The sequence below is a fragment of the Balaenoptera ricei genome, chromosome 2, assembly GCF_028023285.1.
Source record: "Balaenoptera ricei isolate mBalRic1 chromosome 2, mBalRic1.hap2, whole genome shotgun sequence".
Classification (NCBI taxonomy): Eukaryota; Metazoa; Chordata; class Mammalia; order Artiodactyla; family Balaenopteridae; genus Balaenoptera; species Balaenoptera ricei.
This window is the reverse complement of record NC_082640.1, coordinates 152,136,294-152,154,658: the sequence shown is the minus strand read 5'-3', so window position 1 is coordinate 152,154,658 and position 18,365 is coordinate 152,136,294. Positions and strand designations below refer to the sequence as shown.

The 18,365-nt window shown below is 33.9% G+C and overlaps 1 protein-coding gene across 3 annotated transcripts in view; it reads right to left on the bottom strand.

The window, feature by feature from the left end:
• Positions 1–18,365, bottom strand: part of FUT8 (fucosyltransferase 8) — a 321,610-nt gene that overhangs the window by 157,976 nt on the left and 145,269 nt on the right. For all 3 annotated transcript variants that reach the window (XM_059915753.1, XM_059915752.1, XM_059915751.1), the window contains one exon: positions 89–498. In XM_059915753.1, the coding sequence (XP_059771736.1) occupies positions 89–291 (203 nt within the window). In that variant the 5' untranslated portion in view covers positions 292–498. The remainder of the gene's footprint in view (positions 1–88; positions 499–18,365) is intronic.

Sequence of the window (18,365 nt, the reverse complement as noted above, 5' to 3'; positions counted from 1 at the left end):
AAGTATTTTTTAATAGCTGACTGAAGCCCTGCACCTAAAAACAAAGTACAATGTTTCACCGTTCTTCCCTCAGTTTTTTAGAACCTACCGGAGAGATTCAGCCATTCGTCTCAAGTCTTCATTTTGCTGTTTTAAGCGTTCAAGCTTTGCCAAAATCTTGGACAGTTCTCGGCTAGAGTGATCAGGGTGGTCATTATCTCGTACCAAGTGACCACCTATATAAAATAGCAAGGTCCCCCAGGCAAAAAGAATGAGCATAATCCAACGCCAGGAACCAGTCCATGGCCGCATTTTCAGAGTTTCAGCTCACTCTCCTGGGTTCCTGGAACTCAAGGAATTGAAAACATCGTCACTCTGTTTCTAGCGAGTGTTCTTTCAACACATGATGCTTCAGACAAATTAGTCTCTCTGGTAGTCCTGTGGTGACTCTTTCCAAGAGATCCTCCTGGTGGTATGAGTAGGAAGCTTTATTGTCCTGTGCTTCATGGACTCTACATGCTGTGGAAAGAATAACAAATGTATTTAAATTATTTAGGATATGTAAAATAGCATATGCTGAGATTCATGGAATTAAAAGAAACATATTGGTGTTGACTAGCCAGCAGGCTGGCAAATAATGTAATTGCCTGAAGTAAGTAAAAAGCAAAAGCTTTTAGGTCTGCATATTAAATCAATGCTGTACCAGATACCTTAATTAGCTCTAAGCCTGAAAGTCCTCCAAATGCCATCATCACTTTTCCTTCTAACAACACTGTGCAACAGCACATATACAGAGATTAAAAGATTCTATCTTTGAAGAACCACTCAAAACCAAACAAAATGTACTCAACTACATATTCTGGGCTAATGTTTCCATTACCTCAAACTGAAACATGTTCTCTGCATGAGTGAATTCATTCTTACAAAATCTCAACTCCACCCCCCTCCATCTTACTGCTCAGCTGCCATTACACCACTTAACTCTGCAGGTGACAGGCATATTGTCACTTTTAGGAAAAGTTCTAAAAGTGTCATGTATATTAGCCAAGCAAAGGTTATCGCAGCCATTAAGCGGCTGGCAACCACTCCAAACATCACAAGCAAAGGTTCATATGGATTATGGTAGATTATTCCTTTCTCAAATGTATTTAAAAATACCAACAATTGCAATAGAAGTCTAATACCAGTTAAATCTTAGTTATGGAGCATCTTAAACTACAAAATGGATATGCTTTCTCAGGCTTGGTTATTGGTTTCATTTGTCACTTCTCCATCATTAGGCTTAGAATTTCCTTTGAAAACAATTTTCTCGCCAAGGAGAAAATTTGTAGGCAAAGATATAACTTTAATACCATTTGAGAATTCCAGAGCTAGATAAGAAAAGTCTTATCTCCAGGCACAGAGTTCCTTATAAAAGAGAAGAAAAGAAATAGTTTCTATATACAAAACTGAATGTGATGGGTACTTAACCACTAATTAACCAGTTATGAAAGACTAGATAGAAAAGTTGGAGAAGAGGTTTCAAAAATTAGAGCACAGGACTACTATTATCCTCCTTTTGAACCTCAAATCTCAAATGCTTTTAAATGGCCAAGTATTCAAAGAAAAGAAAATCTCTTCAAAGGAGTGTCCCAGAAATTCTACTTCCTTCCCATTTATTCGTACACTATTTTCCTCATTGTTTCTGGTTTACACTGACTAAACAAAGAAGGAAAAAAATTGTACTCACTGAGAATGTTAGAAAGCCAAATAAAGTAATAATCCAAAGAAAACTTGGTGTTTTATCTTTTGTTTTAATATCTATTCTTAAGTCTAATGAGAACATTCTTTTTATTGACTCCACTGTTCATTCTGTCTCTTTCTCAAAATCCTTTCTCAAAACCCTATTCCTCTAATTTCAGGTAACTCCATCTATTCACTAAACATAAGAATAATTAAAGTCTATTCAATATCTCAGGTATTCAACATCTCACAAGATCCAGTCATGTGAGGTCTACTTTTTATATTATATAGAAAAAATGCAGACATTCAGGGATTCTTGGTTAAAAAACAAATTAAAAAATCCACTCTGATGGTCTAAGGGATGGATTTAATTCCGTAAGTCAACAAAAGAAGTATTAACATTTGAGTTAATAATACTGTTTGTGACAACACATGCAACCCTGTAAAATGCTGTCATACCATATGCTGAACCTATAATGTATCCTAGTCGATTCTAAGCTACACCAGTAAGATATTAGAAATGTTTAATCTTTCCCTTCACAGAAAAAGTTAACTTGGACAAGTGTGAAAAAAAAAAGACAAGTGTGATAAACAAAAGTACAGAGAGTTTTCTAAACAAGAATCATTTCAATAACAAATAAGAAAAAGTCTTCTGTAACATTTTACTTGGAATTATAACAAAAAAATTATCATTAATATTCAAAGCCAGCAAAAGTATAATATAATTAGAACAGAAACAAGTTTAGAGAAACATAAATTTTGTTATACCAAGTGCTTTGGGTTTTTATAAACCACCATCAAAAGTATCCAAGATATTAAATTACTATATTTTGCAGCAATATTGATAATGCATGAGTTATAAAGCAAGAAATTATTGTAGGAGCAAAACATGGTCATTTTCTTAATTAATAGCATCATTTTAACTCTGTTTTTAGAGAGAATATTTCCCCAAATTTTGTTGTTCTTAAAACAATATTTTTAAAGGGATCAACAAAAATAAGCCAAGCTGAAAACCAAGTAGTTTTCTATGTAATTTTCCTTAGCATGGTTTAAAAGAGCAGGTATAGAATTTCTTCCTTATCCATAATGAATGCCTGCTTACTTACTTACCTATCATGTTTACTGTTTATTTTTGAACCATGCCTGCTAAAATGTAAACTTCATGATTTTTGTCCATTTTGTTCACTGACGTATCCAAAGTACTTAGAGCAGTATTTACAACTTAGTAATAAATATTTTTTAATAAATAAGTGAATGAGTTGAGTGAAAGATGTCAATAATGGCATATGACATATGACGCAGAATCTGAGAACTTATCACCTTCAACTGCATTTTATGCCCCACTTAAGAAAGCAAATACAAATGTAGAATGTGAGACAGTGCTATTATAAGGAAAATAAAATCATTCAAAACTTTAGGGTTTATTATTATCAACATATATTTTACAAGACAGCCTCAAATTATTAAAATAAACTGGTCTAAAAGGCCAATAAGATCAGCAATCTTACAGTTACCCTTCAGCCATGAGAAAATAATTCTCTATGTCGTATTTTCCTCATCTAGAAGATTCACTTCGCAAAAACAATGGGATAACTGAAGGAAGTACGTACAGCCTTTGATATGAAAGCCACTCAATTTATTTGTGAATGAATTTATTAGTGAAAGTACTTCAAATTTATTAGTAAAAATATTTCAACATTAACTACATGAGCTAATTTCTGACTAAAATTTATATAGTAGTATTTGCTAAGATTTCTTCTGAGTGGGTTGTTTTCTTTTCAAGTATTTACAAATTCATTCCTGTTTGAGATTCACATACTACCCTTCATCTGCAGAACAGTAAATGGATTGAAATGTGTCAGGTTTCCTTCTGCAAATTTATTTAATTAGGAATACCACTTTTTTAAAGTAATAGGTATTTAAATGATTCTTTTCTTTTGGTATTTACAGAGACTCTTTGGGTTATATTGTTTAATGTCTCTGAAACAAAAAATATATGTCAAAAATATATGTAATTTTTCAAAGTAATTTCTTGAATCTGGAATCTAAAGTACATCATCAGTAAGATCAGGAGCTTTAATGGAGTTATTATGAGGCTTACATGAATAAAGCATTTACAAGGCTTGGCACATAAGAGGTGCCCAATAAAAGGTAATTCTATTTTAATGCTGACAAAATATGTAGATTAAAAATATGGGTGCTAGAATCGGCAAAGTCTGAACTAGAGTCTTGGTTCTGCTATTATCATAGTTAGGTAACCTCACTGAGCTTCAATTTCCTTATCTGTAAAATGGATATATTACATACTACCTCTCCCACCAAATACTGGGAGAGGCTTAAATAAAATAATCTGTGGGAAGCACTTAGCACACCAGTGGCAAACTGTTATTATGTCATACATATTAATCCTGTAACATTATTTTAAGACAGAATTATAATATTTTATATAATTTATATACCATATGTTATTATAGGCAGTTTCTAAAATGGCTGTCAATGATCCCTGTGTCCCATATTCGTGCTGTTGTGTAATCTCCTCCTCCAAGTGTGGGCTGGACCTAGTGACTTACTTCTTATATACAATAGAATACAGCGAAAATGATAGGATTTCACTTCTGAGATAAGGTTACAAGAGATATAAGCTACCACACTGTGAGCTGCCCTATGAAGAGGCCCATGTGGAAAGGAACTGATTCCTGCCAACAACAACCATGTGAGTGGACTTGGAAATGGATCCTCCACCAGTCAAGCCTGTACCACGCCACTGTAGCTTGGTCCACATTTTAATTTCAGGTTTTTGAAAAACCCTGAGCCAGAAGATCCAGCTAAGTCATGGCCCGATTCCAGACCAAGAGATAATAAATGTTTTTTAAGCCACTTAGTCTTAGGGTAATTTGTTATGCAGCAATAGATAATACACATGTCTAGTTCCCTACTAGGCTGAGTACCTGGTCTTCAATTCATGTATTATTCTGTCTGTCCCCAGCAAGCTGTACAAAGTCTGGGGCACAGAGTAGGCATCCAAGATGCAGGACAGAAATTAATCTTAATTACAGTTTCTTAATATCCTGCTAATATCTCTTACAAATACTATAAAAACTAAACTCAATTTATAGCAAATAAGAGATTTGATAAAAGTATAATTATTAGTTATATATTATACCAAAAGTCTGAAAGCATTTCTATTAATGTTTACTAAACAGACTTCCACTTCTAACCATGAAAGAATAACTGGTATTAGATTTGTCCTCACATATAAACAACTAGAAAACTCACATATTCTTTGTTTTTTTCTTGTTTCTTTACAACCCTTTAAAAATGTAAAATCCATTCTTAGCTCAAGGGCTGTAGCCCAGATCTGCTCATGAGACCAGTCTAATGACTCCAGCCACAGAATAAAGGCTATGCTAACAAGATCCATAACAAAACTTAAAAACAAGCTACAAAAATAAGCTAAAGGTGATCCAAAAGTAAATTAATGCCTATCAAAATAAACTCAACAGTCTTTAAAGAAAGACAATAAAATATAGATACTCAACAATATAAAGTTCACACTGTCCAGCAACTAATCAAAACTTACAAAGAACATGGAAAGAGATCATCCAGTGATGCAAGCACCCAAAAACCTGCTAAAGGCTAAGGATGGACTAGAATACAGAGCAAACACTCCACTCCAAGCCCCAAACCAAGAATAAGGCAGCAGTAGTCCACTACCTCAGGTGTTTTAAGTCTCTGCAAAAACAATACAGACAAAATTTCTGCCCTCAAGAGGTAATATTCTAGTGGATTCTAATCACAAAGGGAAGTCACTAAAACAAGCCCCAGAAAAGCCTCTTCTTGCAACAACTAACATTCTGAGTAATTCAGTAGAAACCAAATATAAACTATATCACCTAATTACTTTCTTAGAAATATTGTAATCATTCCATTAGAAGCAACAACAATAACAAAATGCAGTACCATTTACAACACTATCAAACTGACTTTTCTTATACCTAACATATAAGAAAATGACCAATAGCTACTTCTTTTAGCATCTGACTATGCGAAAATGATATTTCCAAGAATCACATTCAAGTGGCTTCACTTTAATGCTAGGGCCAAAAGATGGAATCTGTGACAACGTGCTACAGAACAAATGACTAAAAGCCTGGCGTGTTCTGCTGTGAACCATGTTCATTAGAAGATTGTCCTCTAAACTTAAAACTAATTCAGTACTTATTTAAGTAATATAAATATGTATACCCTATGCAAAGGGAAATATAGCATTATATGTCAAATATTTGCATAAACATGCCCTTTGATGAGAAACTCCACTAGCAGGAATTTATACTAAGATGCATTTTAAAACGTGAACAAAACATATCACAAGGGTATTCATTACAACGCTGTTTGCAATAGTTCCAAACTGGAAAAAACATAATTGCCCATCAATAGAAACATGGTTGAAGAAATTATGAATTACTTTTCCAGAAATATGTATTTTTTAACTATGATGCCAACAAGTAGGAAAATGTGGCCCATAACTAAGAAGAAAATCAGTCAATTTAAAACAGACCCAGAAGACAGAGATGATGATAACAGCAGATAAGGACAGTAAAACAATTACTATAAATATGTGTTAGGATTTAAAATTTAAAAAATGAATACATTGATTAAAAGAAATAAAAACTAACAAAAAGGCAACATCTATAATTTTTTTTAAAATCTAAAAATTAAGAAATTCTCTGGAAATGATTAAGAGCAAATTAGATACTGCAGAGGAAAAGTTAAGTGAATTTGAAGACAAATAGAAAATATCTTAATCACAAGAAAAAAATTACAACTATATACGGTGACATATGTTAACTAGATTTATTACAGTGATAATTTAACTATATACATATATCAGATCATTGTGTTGTACACCTGAAACTAATATATGTCAACTTAGAAAAATTACCAAAAAAGAAAATTATCTAGAAAAAAAAAAAATCTGAAGGAGGTTTGAAAAAAAGTAAATTTTTAAAGCAACCACTGTTTACAGCACTTCAGATATTATGGTGTTCGACAGCTTTCAGCACAGTCACAGCACATTACAGTAACTATCATCGTGAACTAAAAACTGTTCAGGAGCTAAAAGTCTAATAAAATTCACCCATCAACATTAGCAAGAAAACAATTTACATTAATCAGCTTTGGAAATGTACCGGCATTCCCCATTTTAGCATTCAGCTTGAAAAAGGACTTCTCAGAACAAAACCTGTCTCAAATCTGAAGTAATGTACATTGAAAACTAGCTTAGTCACGGGCATATAAAGAATTTCTAATGTATTTTTAAATACAAATAAAACCATAATTTGGAGGAGAAGATTAGTCACGGTGGGGTGGGGGGTGGAATATATAGGTGTTAAAAAGAGTTTCAGGGGGCTTCTTATTGGAAAAAAATACAAGCTAGTGGGCAATGGAACAACATCTTTAAAAGTGCTGAAATTTAAAAAAATGGAAAAACTACACTTTGTTATCCATTGAAAATACCTTCAAAAACAAGAGCAGGTTTCTGTAAGTTTTCATTTAACTTGGGTAAATACCTAGGATTGGGATTGCTGGGTCATATGGAAAACATACACTTATAATAAGAAAAGGCCAAACAGTATTCCAAAGCAGCTGCATCATCCTGAATTGTTACCAGGAACAAATGAGTGTTCCTGTCGCTCTACAATTTCTCCAGCATTTGGTATTTTCAATTTTTTTAAAAGCAATTCTGATAGTTGTGTAGTGGTATCTCAATGTGGTTTCCATTTGCATTCAATTTCTCTAATAACAAATGACATTAAGCATGTGATCATCTATTCATGTGCTTATCTGCCAACCATATAGCTTCTTTGGTGAAATGTCTATTGAGATGTTTTGTCCATTTCTATATTACATTGTTTACTTTTGAGATTTAAGAGTTCTTTATATATTCTTGACACATGTCTATAATCAGATGTGTGACTTTTCAAATATTTTTTTCCCACTCTGTGACTTGCCTTTGCATTCTCTTAACAGTGTCTTGCATGCAGCAAAAAAAATTAATTTTTTGACAGAATATAAAAAAATTATAATTTTTTTTAATAGATTGTGGTTTGAGTATTATATCTAAAAATTCAATGTCAATCCAAGGTCACATATATTTTCTCCTACATTTGCCTTAAGAAGTTTTAGTTTCAGGTTTCAAAGTTAAAAATACACTTGCCCAGGATTCCTGCTCCTACTTAGGTATCACCTCAAGAAAAATGAAAGCTCATGTTCCCACAAAAACTGATACACAAATGTTTATAGCAGCTTTATATATAGACAAAAATTGGAGGAAAAATCAACATGGTCTTCAACAGGTGAATGAAAACATTCATTTATCAAAACAAATGATCGTGTGTCAAAAACAAATGACTACTACTCAGCAATACAAAGGAACAAGCTATTGGCCCACTCAACAAAATAGGTGAATCTTATAAAGAGCCCAGAGATAAATCCACACACATATGGTCACCTTATCTTTGAGAAAAGAGGCAAGAATATACAATGGAGAAAAGAAAGCCTCTTCAATAAGTGGTGCTAGGACAGCTACATGTAAAAGAATGAAATTAGAACACTCCCTAACACCATACACAAAAATAAACTCAAAATGGATTAAAGACCTAAATGTAAGGCCAGACACTATTAAACTCTTAGAGGAAAACATAAGCAGAACACTCTATGACACAAATCACAGCAAGATACTTTTTGACCCACCTCCTAAAGTAATGGAAATAAAAACAAAAATAAACAAATGGGACCTAATGAAACTTAAAAGCTTTTGCACAGCAAAGGAAACCATAAACAAGACGAAAAAACAACTCTCAGAATGGGAGAAAATATTTGCAAATGAAGCAACTGACAAAGGATTAATCTCCAAAATATACAAGCAGCTCATGCAGCTCAATATCAAAAAAACAAACAACTCAATCCAAGAAAGGGCAGAAGACCTAAATAGACATTTCTCCAAAGAAGATATACAGATTGCCAACAAACACATGAAAGGATGCTCAACATCACTAATCATTAGAGAAGTGCAAATCAAAACTACAATGAGGTATCACCTCACACCGGTTAGAATGGCCATCATCAAAAAATCCACAAACAATAAATGCTGGAGAGGGTGTGGAGAAAAGGGAACACTCTTGCACTGTTGGTGGGAATGTAAATTGATACAGCCACTATGGAGAATAGTATGGAGGTTCCTTAAAAACTAAAAATAGAACTACCATATGACCCAGCAATCCCACTACTGGGCATATACCCTGAGAAAACCATAATTCAAAAAGAATCATGTACCACAATGTTCACTGCAGCTCTATTTACAATAGCCAGAACATGGAAGCAAGCTAAGTGTCCATCGACAGATGAACGGATAAAGAAGATGTGACACATATATACAATGGAATATTACTCAGCCATAAAAAAGAACGAAACTGAGTTATTTGTAGTGAGGTGGATGGACCTAGAGACTGTCATACAGAGTGAAGTGAGTCAGAAAGAGAGAAACAAATACCGTATGCTAACATATATATATGGAATCTAAAAAAAAAAAAAAAAATGGTTCTGAGGAACCTAGGGGCAGGACTGGAATAAAGATGCAGACGCAGAGAATGGACTTGAGGACACGGGGAGAGGGAAGGGCAAGCTGGGACGAAGTGAGAGAGTGGCAAGGACATACATACGCTACCAAATGTAAAACAGATAGCTAGTGGGAAGCAGCTGCATAGCACAGGGAGATCAGCTTGGTGCTTTGTGTCCACCTAGAGGGGTGGGATAGGGAGGATGGGAGGGAGACGCAAGAGGGCGGAGATATGGGGATACATGTATATGTATAGCTGATTCACTTTGTCATAAAGCAGAAGCTAACACACCATTGTAAAGCAATTATACTCCAATGAAGATGTTAAAAAAATAAATAAATAAAATAAAATTAAAAATAGAACTACCATACTACCCCGCAATCCCACTACTTGGCATATACCCTGAGAAAACCATAATTCAAAAAGAGTCATGCACCACAATGTTCACTGCAGCACTATTTACAATAGCCAGGACATGGAAGCGACCTAGGTGTCCATCAACAGATGAATGGATAAAGATGTGGCACATATATACAATGGAATATTACTCAGCCATAAAAAGAAATGAAATCAAGGTATTTGTAGTGAGGTGGATGGACCTAGAGACTGTCACACAGAGTGAAGTGAGTCAGAAAGAGAAAAACAAATACCGTATGCTAACACATATATATATGGAATCTAAAAAAAAAAAAATTTTTTTCTGAAGAACCTAGGAGCAGGACAGGAATAAAGATGCAGACGTAGAGAACGGACATGAGGACACGGGGAGGGGGAAGGGTAAGCTGAGACAAAGTCAGGGAGTGGCACTGACATATATATACTACCAAATGTAAAATAGCTAGCTAGTGAGAAGCAGTCGCATAGCACAGGGAGATCAGCTTGGTACTTTGTGACCACCCAGAGGGGTGGGATAGGGAGAGTGGGAGGGAGACGCAAGAGGGAGGGGATATAGGAATATATGTATACGTATAGCTGATTCACTTTGTTATACAGCAGAAACTAACACAACATTGTAAAGCAATTATACTCCAATGAAGATATTAAAAAAAAAAAAAAGGGTCAATCTTAAATGCATTTTGCTAGGTGAAGAAAGCTAGAACCAAAAGATACATATTGTGTAATTCATTTATCTGACATTATGGCAAAAGGAAAACTACAGGGTGAAAAAAAATAGATCAGGAGTTGCCAAGGATTGAAGCTGTAAGGAAGGGCTGATTAACCAAGGGGCTCCAGGGAAAATTTTTACACTGATGAAACAACTCTAAATGGTACTGAAGAAGGGCACATTAACTCTGTGGTATTCAACCCACAAACCCGTAATTCCAGTCTAATAATGAGAAAAATACCAAAAAAATCCCAAACTGAGGGTCATCCAACAAAATACCTGACCCAAATATACTCTTCAAAACTATCAAGGTCATAAAAAACATGAAACAACTAAGAAACTGTCACAGATTAGAGAAGACTAAGGAGACATGGTATCTAGGATTAGATCTTGGAAGAGAAAAGGGACACTGTGGAGAAACTGGTGAAATCCAAATACAGTGTGTAGTTTAGTAAATAATATTGCACCCTGTTAATTTATTACTTTTGACAAATGTACCAGGCTATGTAAGATGTTAACATTAGGAGAACCTGGGCAAAAAGTATATGAAAACTCTCTGTACTTTCTTTACAAAGTTTCTGTAATTCTAAAATTATTCCAAAATAAAAAGCTTTTAAAAGATAAAGGCAAAATAAATACATTTTCAGAAAACAAATGTTGAAAGAACTTGTTGCCAACAGATACACACTACAAGATATATTTAAAGGGATGTTTTTCAGGCTTAAAGAAAATAATTGTGTGGGACTTCCCTGGCGGTACAGTGGTTAAGAATCCACCTGCCAAGGCAGGGGACACGGGTTCGAGCCCTGGTCTGGGAAGATCCCACATGCCACAGAGCAACTAAGTCAGTGAGCCATAACTACGGAGCCTGCGCCCTAGAGCCTGTGGGCCACAACTACTGAGCCTACGGGCCACAACTACTGAGCCCACGGGCCACAACTACTGAAGCCCACACGCCTAGAGCCCATGCTCCACAACAAGAGAAGCCACCGCAATGAAAAGCCCACACACCACAATGAAGAGGGGCCCCCCGCTCCCTACAACTTGAGAAAGCCCGTGCACAGCAATGAAGACCCAATGCAGCCAAAAATAAATAAGTAAAATAAAAATAAATAAATTAAAAAAAAAAAAAAGAAAATAATTGTGGATGGAAAGTTGAATGTAAACAATGAACAAACGTATGAGCAGGTATAAGTAAAACTTTTTCTCATTTTTAATTTCTTTTAAAATAAATTTGATTTGAAAAACAAAATACGTTTGATTATTTAAAACTAAAATAACAAATACTATAGGGTTTGTAACAACGTCATAAGATGTATGACAGGCAGAAAAAAGGATATGTTTTTTTATTTTTTAATTTTAAAAAAATTTTTAAAAATTGATTTCTTTATTTTTGGCTGCGTTGGGTCTTCATTGCTGCGTGTGCGCTTTCTCTAGCTGCGGTGCGTGGGCTTCTCATTGCGGTGGCTTCTCTTGTTGTGGAGTACGGGCTCTAGGTGCGTGGGCTTCAGTAGTTGTGGCACACGGGCTCAGTAGTTGTGGCTCGCGGGCTCTAGAGCACAGGCTCAGTAGTTGTGGCACACAGGCCTAGTTACTCTGTGGCATATGGGATCTCCCAGGACCAGGGATCGAACCCATGTCCCCTGCACTGGCAGGCAGATTCTTAACCACTGCACCACCAGGGAAGTCCCAAGAATATGGTTTTAAAGTCCCTACGTTATACCTCAAGAAGTGTGAAAGTATTTGAAAGTTTGGCGAAATAGGTAAAAGCTTCACATCGTAAATACTATCAATGAAATATAAAAGAGATAAACAATAGAGGAAAAAAAATCAATGAAACCAAACACAAATTCCTTGAAAAGATCAATAAAATTGATAATATTCTAGATGAACTAATTAAAGGGAAAAAAAGAAGACATAAGCTGCCAACATAAGGAATGAAAGAGGAAGCATCACCATAGATGCTACAAAAGGATAATAAGGAAATATTATGAACAACTTTGGGTCAATAAATATGAAACCAGACCTGAAATGGATAAATTTCTTAAAATAAACTGCCAATGCTCAATCAAGAAGGAATCAATAACCTGAATAGCCATAAAGCCTTATACCTATTAAAGATGATGAATGTGTATTAATAAACCTTCCTACAAAGAAAACTCTAGGCCCACCTGGCTTTATGTGTGAATTCCACCGAATATTTATAGAAGACACAACAGCCACTTTATTAATGAATCAAAAATTTGAAAAAATCCAAGTGTCTAACCAACAGCTAAATGGATAAATAAACGTAACACATTCATATAAATGGAATATTATTCAGTAGGAAACAGGAACAAACTACTGATTTACGCAACATGGATGAATCTCTAAAACATGCCTGGCAAAAGATGTCAGGGACAAAAAAGGAATACACATTTCTATGAAGCTCTAGAACAGAGAAACTAACATATAGTGACTAAAATCAGACCACTGATTGCCAGGGAGCAAGCAGACAACTGATTAAAAAGGGGAATGACAGTTATAAGAAGGTATAGATTTAAGAAAAATCATCTAAGTGTACACTTAATATATGTATATTTTATTGATGTAAGTCAGGCTTCAATAAAGTTGAAAAATCATAATAGAAAATTTAAACTATCTCCATTTTGTGAATATAATTGAAAATGTCAATAATTGAAGGATGCTAATTCATTAAATGGCTAAATTATGTGCTTGCATTTTGAGTTTCAATGAGACAGATTTTCTTCAGCAAAATCATCATTGTACATTCCTACTTTTAAAGAAAAAATCAGAAGTAATTATTCTACACATATGATCAACTTCAATCCAAATGTTAATGTGAAAATTTTATTTTTTATACATTTCAAAGGCAGTGAGAATCAACTAAAATAACTAGTAATATAATTAACAAACTATACTGAGACTGTTCTGAATCTTCTTCGTAGCCTAACTTTTTCTCAAAGCAAAAGAAAGCATCATAAATATTCAAATAATGATTCCTTAGATTATAATAAATATCTACTATAGTTTAGAGAGTTATCATCTTTAGAAGAATTTTTTAACAACTGGAAAGAATAAAAAGCAAATCATTGTTAGAGTGCTTCTTAAAGTAATTCAATGTAACAGAATAAACTGAAAATTTCAACAGAAAAATAAAATCATTTATTCAGCAAATTTAATGAATGACTACTATAATGTAGCAAAGGTTAAGCATGACTGTTATATTTTAAAGGCATCAGGTTGATAAAGAGAAATATAAATGAAACTTTTAGAGAAAAGCTATTTATCAATTACAAAGTACAAATATTTAAAGAGCCCTATGCATATATAATTCAAGTCAATTATAAATTAATATAGGTCCAAGACTATATATTTAAATATCTTCTCAACTGATCTCAGTTCATTTTCAAATTAAGTACCGTTAAAGAACTTATTTAAAATCTTTCTTACTGTCCAGCCTCCATATATAGGAAAAGGGCAGTAATAAAACTGTGTTTATTAATTTAAGAAAGAAGTAGGAAAAAGCAAGTAAAAATAGTATCATAAATTAAGATGGTCCTTTCATGCTAGTTGAAATCAACTTATTTATATAAAAGCAACTGGCGAAATAACTAAACTGATATGTGGAATGAAGGGAGTAAGGCAGGGGAGGAAGGAAAGAGAGAAAGCGAGGGAAGGGAAAAGCATGGAAGGGAAAAAGAGGGAAGGGCAGCAGAGGAAAGAAAAGGAAATTTTCATATAGCCCCTACCAAGATTATAAAATTCAATTTTCATTCATGACTTACAGAGTCATCTATCATACTCTCATAGTATGCTTATCAGTAAGGTCACAGTATATACACATATGAATTTAAAATGCCAGGTATCCTGACTACATGAACACAAAATATTAATTCACTGAAACCAGCCAATATCTTAGAAATTAATCTTCCTAGTTATGAAGTACAAACACATAACCACATTTATGAGGTTTCTATCAGGAGCATCTCACTCACCTTAACTCAAGATAACACACCAGGTTGTGTTTACTGATGCAATTAATTTATACTATTCAAATGGATCCAGAAATCTGGCCTTTGCATCTGTACCTTCCACCTTAAATAAATCAATACCGCTGAAAAGTGGGAACACTAACAAATTCAAATAAAATGTACATCTTACAATTTCATCTGGTTATCAAGTATATACATAATATACACTCGATTGGCAACATGATATAGTAGAAAGAGCAACCAAATCAATCACTGGCTATAAATATATGGGCAGTTTACCAAACTACAAAATGGTCACTTCACTTAATTGTGAAGATCACATTAAATAATATAAGTAAAAGCGGTTTAGAAACTGTAACACAATTTATAAACATTGTTACTATTATCTTTCCCTTGCCATCAGAAACTAGGTATACCAGCCTTCTGCCAGTTTTTAGAATACGTCAAGTTCTTAACCTATCATGGGGCCTTCATTCTTGCTGTTCCTTCTACCTGAGCTGAAATCCCTTTGGCTTATTCTTATAATTCAAACCTCTACTTAAATGTCACCTCTTTTCAGGGACAGTCCATGACAACATGTATCAATTATGACACGCTAGGACACACATAAGAGAAAATCCAACTCAAAATGGCTTTAAAAATAAGGAAATCGATTTCTCAATTGACAAAAAGTTAGTTAATTCAATTGCTCCATGAAATAGTCAAAAAACTCTTTTCATCTTTCTATTCTACCTGCTTGGCATGACAGCCTCTGTCCTCGTCCTAGCTCTCTTCATGGTAACAAGTTAGCTGCCTCAATTCCAGCCACAAGTAATTATGTGTAAAAGAACAATTGGTAATCTCTTCTAGTCAGTCTCATTTTAAAGGAAACTACTGAAAGAAGTCTCCCTCAAATTTGCATATCCTATTAACAAGAGTGAGTCACCTCATCCTTTGCAAAATCAATCACTGGTAAGTGAAATGGGATTACCATTATGGCTTAGACTAATCAGGATTTATCCCTAAGGGTAGGCGCCAAAACAAAATCGGTACCCTGAAAGCAAGAATGAATGACTATAAAACCCTACAAGAATGCTACAATATCTTGTCTTTAAAAAAAAAAAAAGCACTCACCACTCCCCATTATTCTCTATCACAATACTTATTGGTTTATTTATTTCCTATAATAAAAGATATGTACCAACAGAGCAGGGATTTAGAGCACAGTGCCTAAAACAGAACAAGCCTTGTATTAATATTTGTAGAACAAAAAAGTGAATGCATGAATATTACACAATGTGCATATATTTATTTAATATCTATAGTCAAAATCCTAGGCAAAATAAAAATAAAGTTTTTGAAGAATTAGAACTAAGATTCAAAGTCATTTTCATGTTTATTCATTTATATTTACATGCAGAAAATGTCAAAAGTAGATGCTCAGAAAGAAATATATCCAAATATAATTTCAAATCAAAGACATTCAAGCCAACTCTTGATAACCTGCAGAGTCCTCCAATACTACATTTAACAGTTAATAAGGGCCGACAGATGTATAGCAAAAATTCCAAGTCTCATACAACAAATAATGAATAAAGAGGCACAATCTTTCTAGAGAACTCTTTCTAAATAACAACAGAGATTTAAAAATTCAGATTCAAAGAGATTTAAAAGAGTTTCTACAGAACAACAGAGATTCAAAAGTGTAATAAAAATATTATGCTACTGAAAATTTTAGTGGGATATACATTTTTTAAAAACACATTTCAATCCTCATATAAGAGGCATGATGCCCTTTAAAGGGTAATCTTTACTACTGCATGTATAAAGAATAATATACTGATATTATTGGCTAGCATTCGATTCATTAATACATGAACCAGATGGGCGGCATAGAGACAATTTATATATCCTAAAATAAGAGAAGTTTAGATAAATTATAGTGCAATCATTGGTGAGATGTTATAGCTCGGTTTAAAATGTAAAGTATGAAGACAAATACACACAATATAATGTTAGGTGAAAATGCAGGATGCAGAGGGATTTGATGATGTTGATGCACAGCATCATACCTTGGAAAAGTATGTGCTGTAAGGTCAGACAGCTCTGGGTGTATATCCTAATAATACCTAAATAGAATTGGGCCAGAAAAGAATCGGCAAGGCATCTTACTTTCTCTGAGCCTGAATTTTCTATCCTTGAAATGACTGTAATAATTCCTATCATATGGGCCTATCATTCTAAGTATAATGATGATAACAGCTACATTTATATAGTGCTTCCTGAATGCAAGGTACTTTTCTCTTTACTTCACAATTATAATACTATTTAATCTTCTCAACAATCTTATAAGTACTATTAGCCCCATTTTACAGTGGAGGAAATTAAGGCACATTGAGATTAAATAAAGTCATAAAGTCAGTAAGTGGCAGAACCAAAATCAATGATACCTATTTTTTTTATTATTGTTATTAAGAACCTGCTCACTTCAAGAATTGCAAGGGAAGCTAGAAAATCTCCTTCACACGTACTTTTTAACCCAAGGATAAGCAACTATATCACTAGGATATGTCGAGTCTAACTCAATCCAGAGATTTAAGGGCCTCAAGCTTTTCCTCCCAAATAGCACACTATTAGGAAAACTAGATAAAACAACTCCAGCTGACCTAATTTTTTTTACATTTAAAGTATAGTGAAGCAACTTTCAGTTCCAGACCAAGATGGAAAAGATGTACTTCTCCCCATCCCTCCCACTATGAACAGCTAAAAAACCCTGGCCACTTTTTTTTTTTTAACACTTAATGGTTTATTAATGTTTGTTTTATAAAAGCAACCTGTTTCCTCACTGGGTTACTTACACATTTCTTTACTCTTGACCACCAATAATTCTCAGTATTCTCAAAAGCTTTTACAATAAACATGTAGTTTTTTGTTCCCCATTTATAGTAAATATTGTTGACTGCAAAATTCTAAAGAAGTAAGTTGTCATTCGTCAAACAATTCGCCTGAGGTAGACAGATTTGGGATATTTCTCCTTAAGAGTCGGCCACTGAACAATGAAGTAAACAGAGAGGTGAAACAAGATGACTGTGTAAGGTGGAAAGCAAAGGCAGACCTGCTAGGGATCTAGGGACTAATGGAACAACAACACGGCAGTAAGTTCTCTGAGTTTTCTTTTTGCTTCATAAATCCAAGAAGGAAGAAAGAGAATAAGAAATAGCAAAAACATGGGTAAATATAATATAGTTAACCTTCTGTTCTTGAGTTTTCTACATTATGTTTGACAGGTGAAGCAAAAAGTATACCACTGTTGTAGTTCTAAATATATGTGGAGGAAATATTTAAGACCATTATATAAGTGACAGAGGGTAATGGAACTTTAGAGGTAAACTTTCTACACTTCACTCAAATTGGTAAAACATCAATACACCAGTAGATTGTAACAAGTTATGTATTTTTAATGCAATACTTAAAGAAACTAGTAAAACATCTACACAGAGATACACTCAATAACATTTAGCAATGTAATCATTGGAGGCTTAATAGAGAGTGAGTTTTAGAGTCAACTAGAACAGTGTTTGCCCATTTCCTCCACTTTCTAGCTGTGTGACTGTGGCCAAATTATTTAACCTCTCTGTAAATTAGGTAATAACATTCATTATGGACCAATTAGAGTTAAAACACAATAACTACAATTATTATAGCTATTATTATTATATTTTGGTTGAGTTAGGCTATTAACTCTGTCTCTTTAATTTATTTACGTCTGCTAGTTTAAATGAATATTTAAAGTAGTCTTGAACTGAGATATATATGGAAAGTGCTAGTCATGGTGACTAGCATGTAGTATGGGCTTGATAAATAAAAGCTATGATTAATTATCAGTAAATAAAGGAGTTATGGTTAGCCTTTCCTTAATTCCATTGACTTTGTACCATAAAATTATAACGCCTCCTTGACATCAGT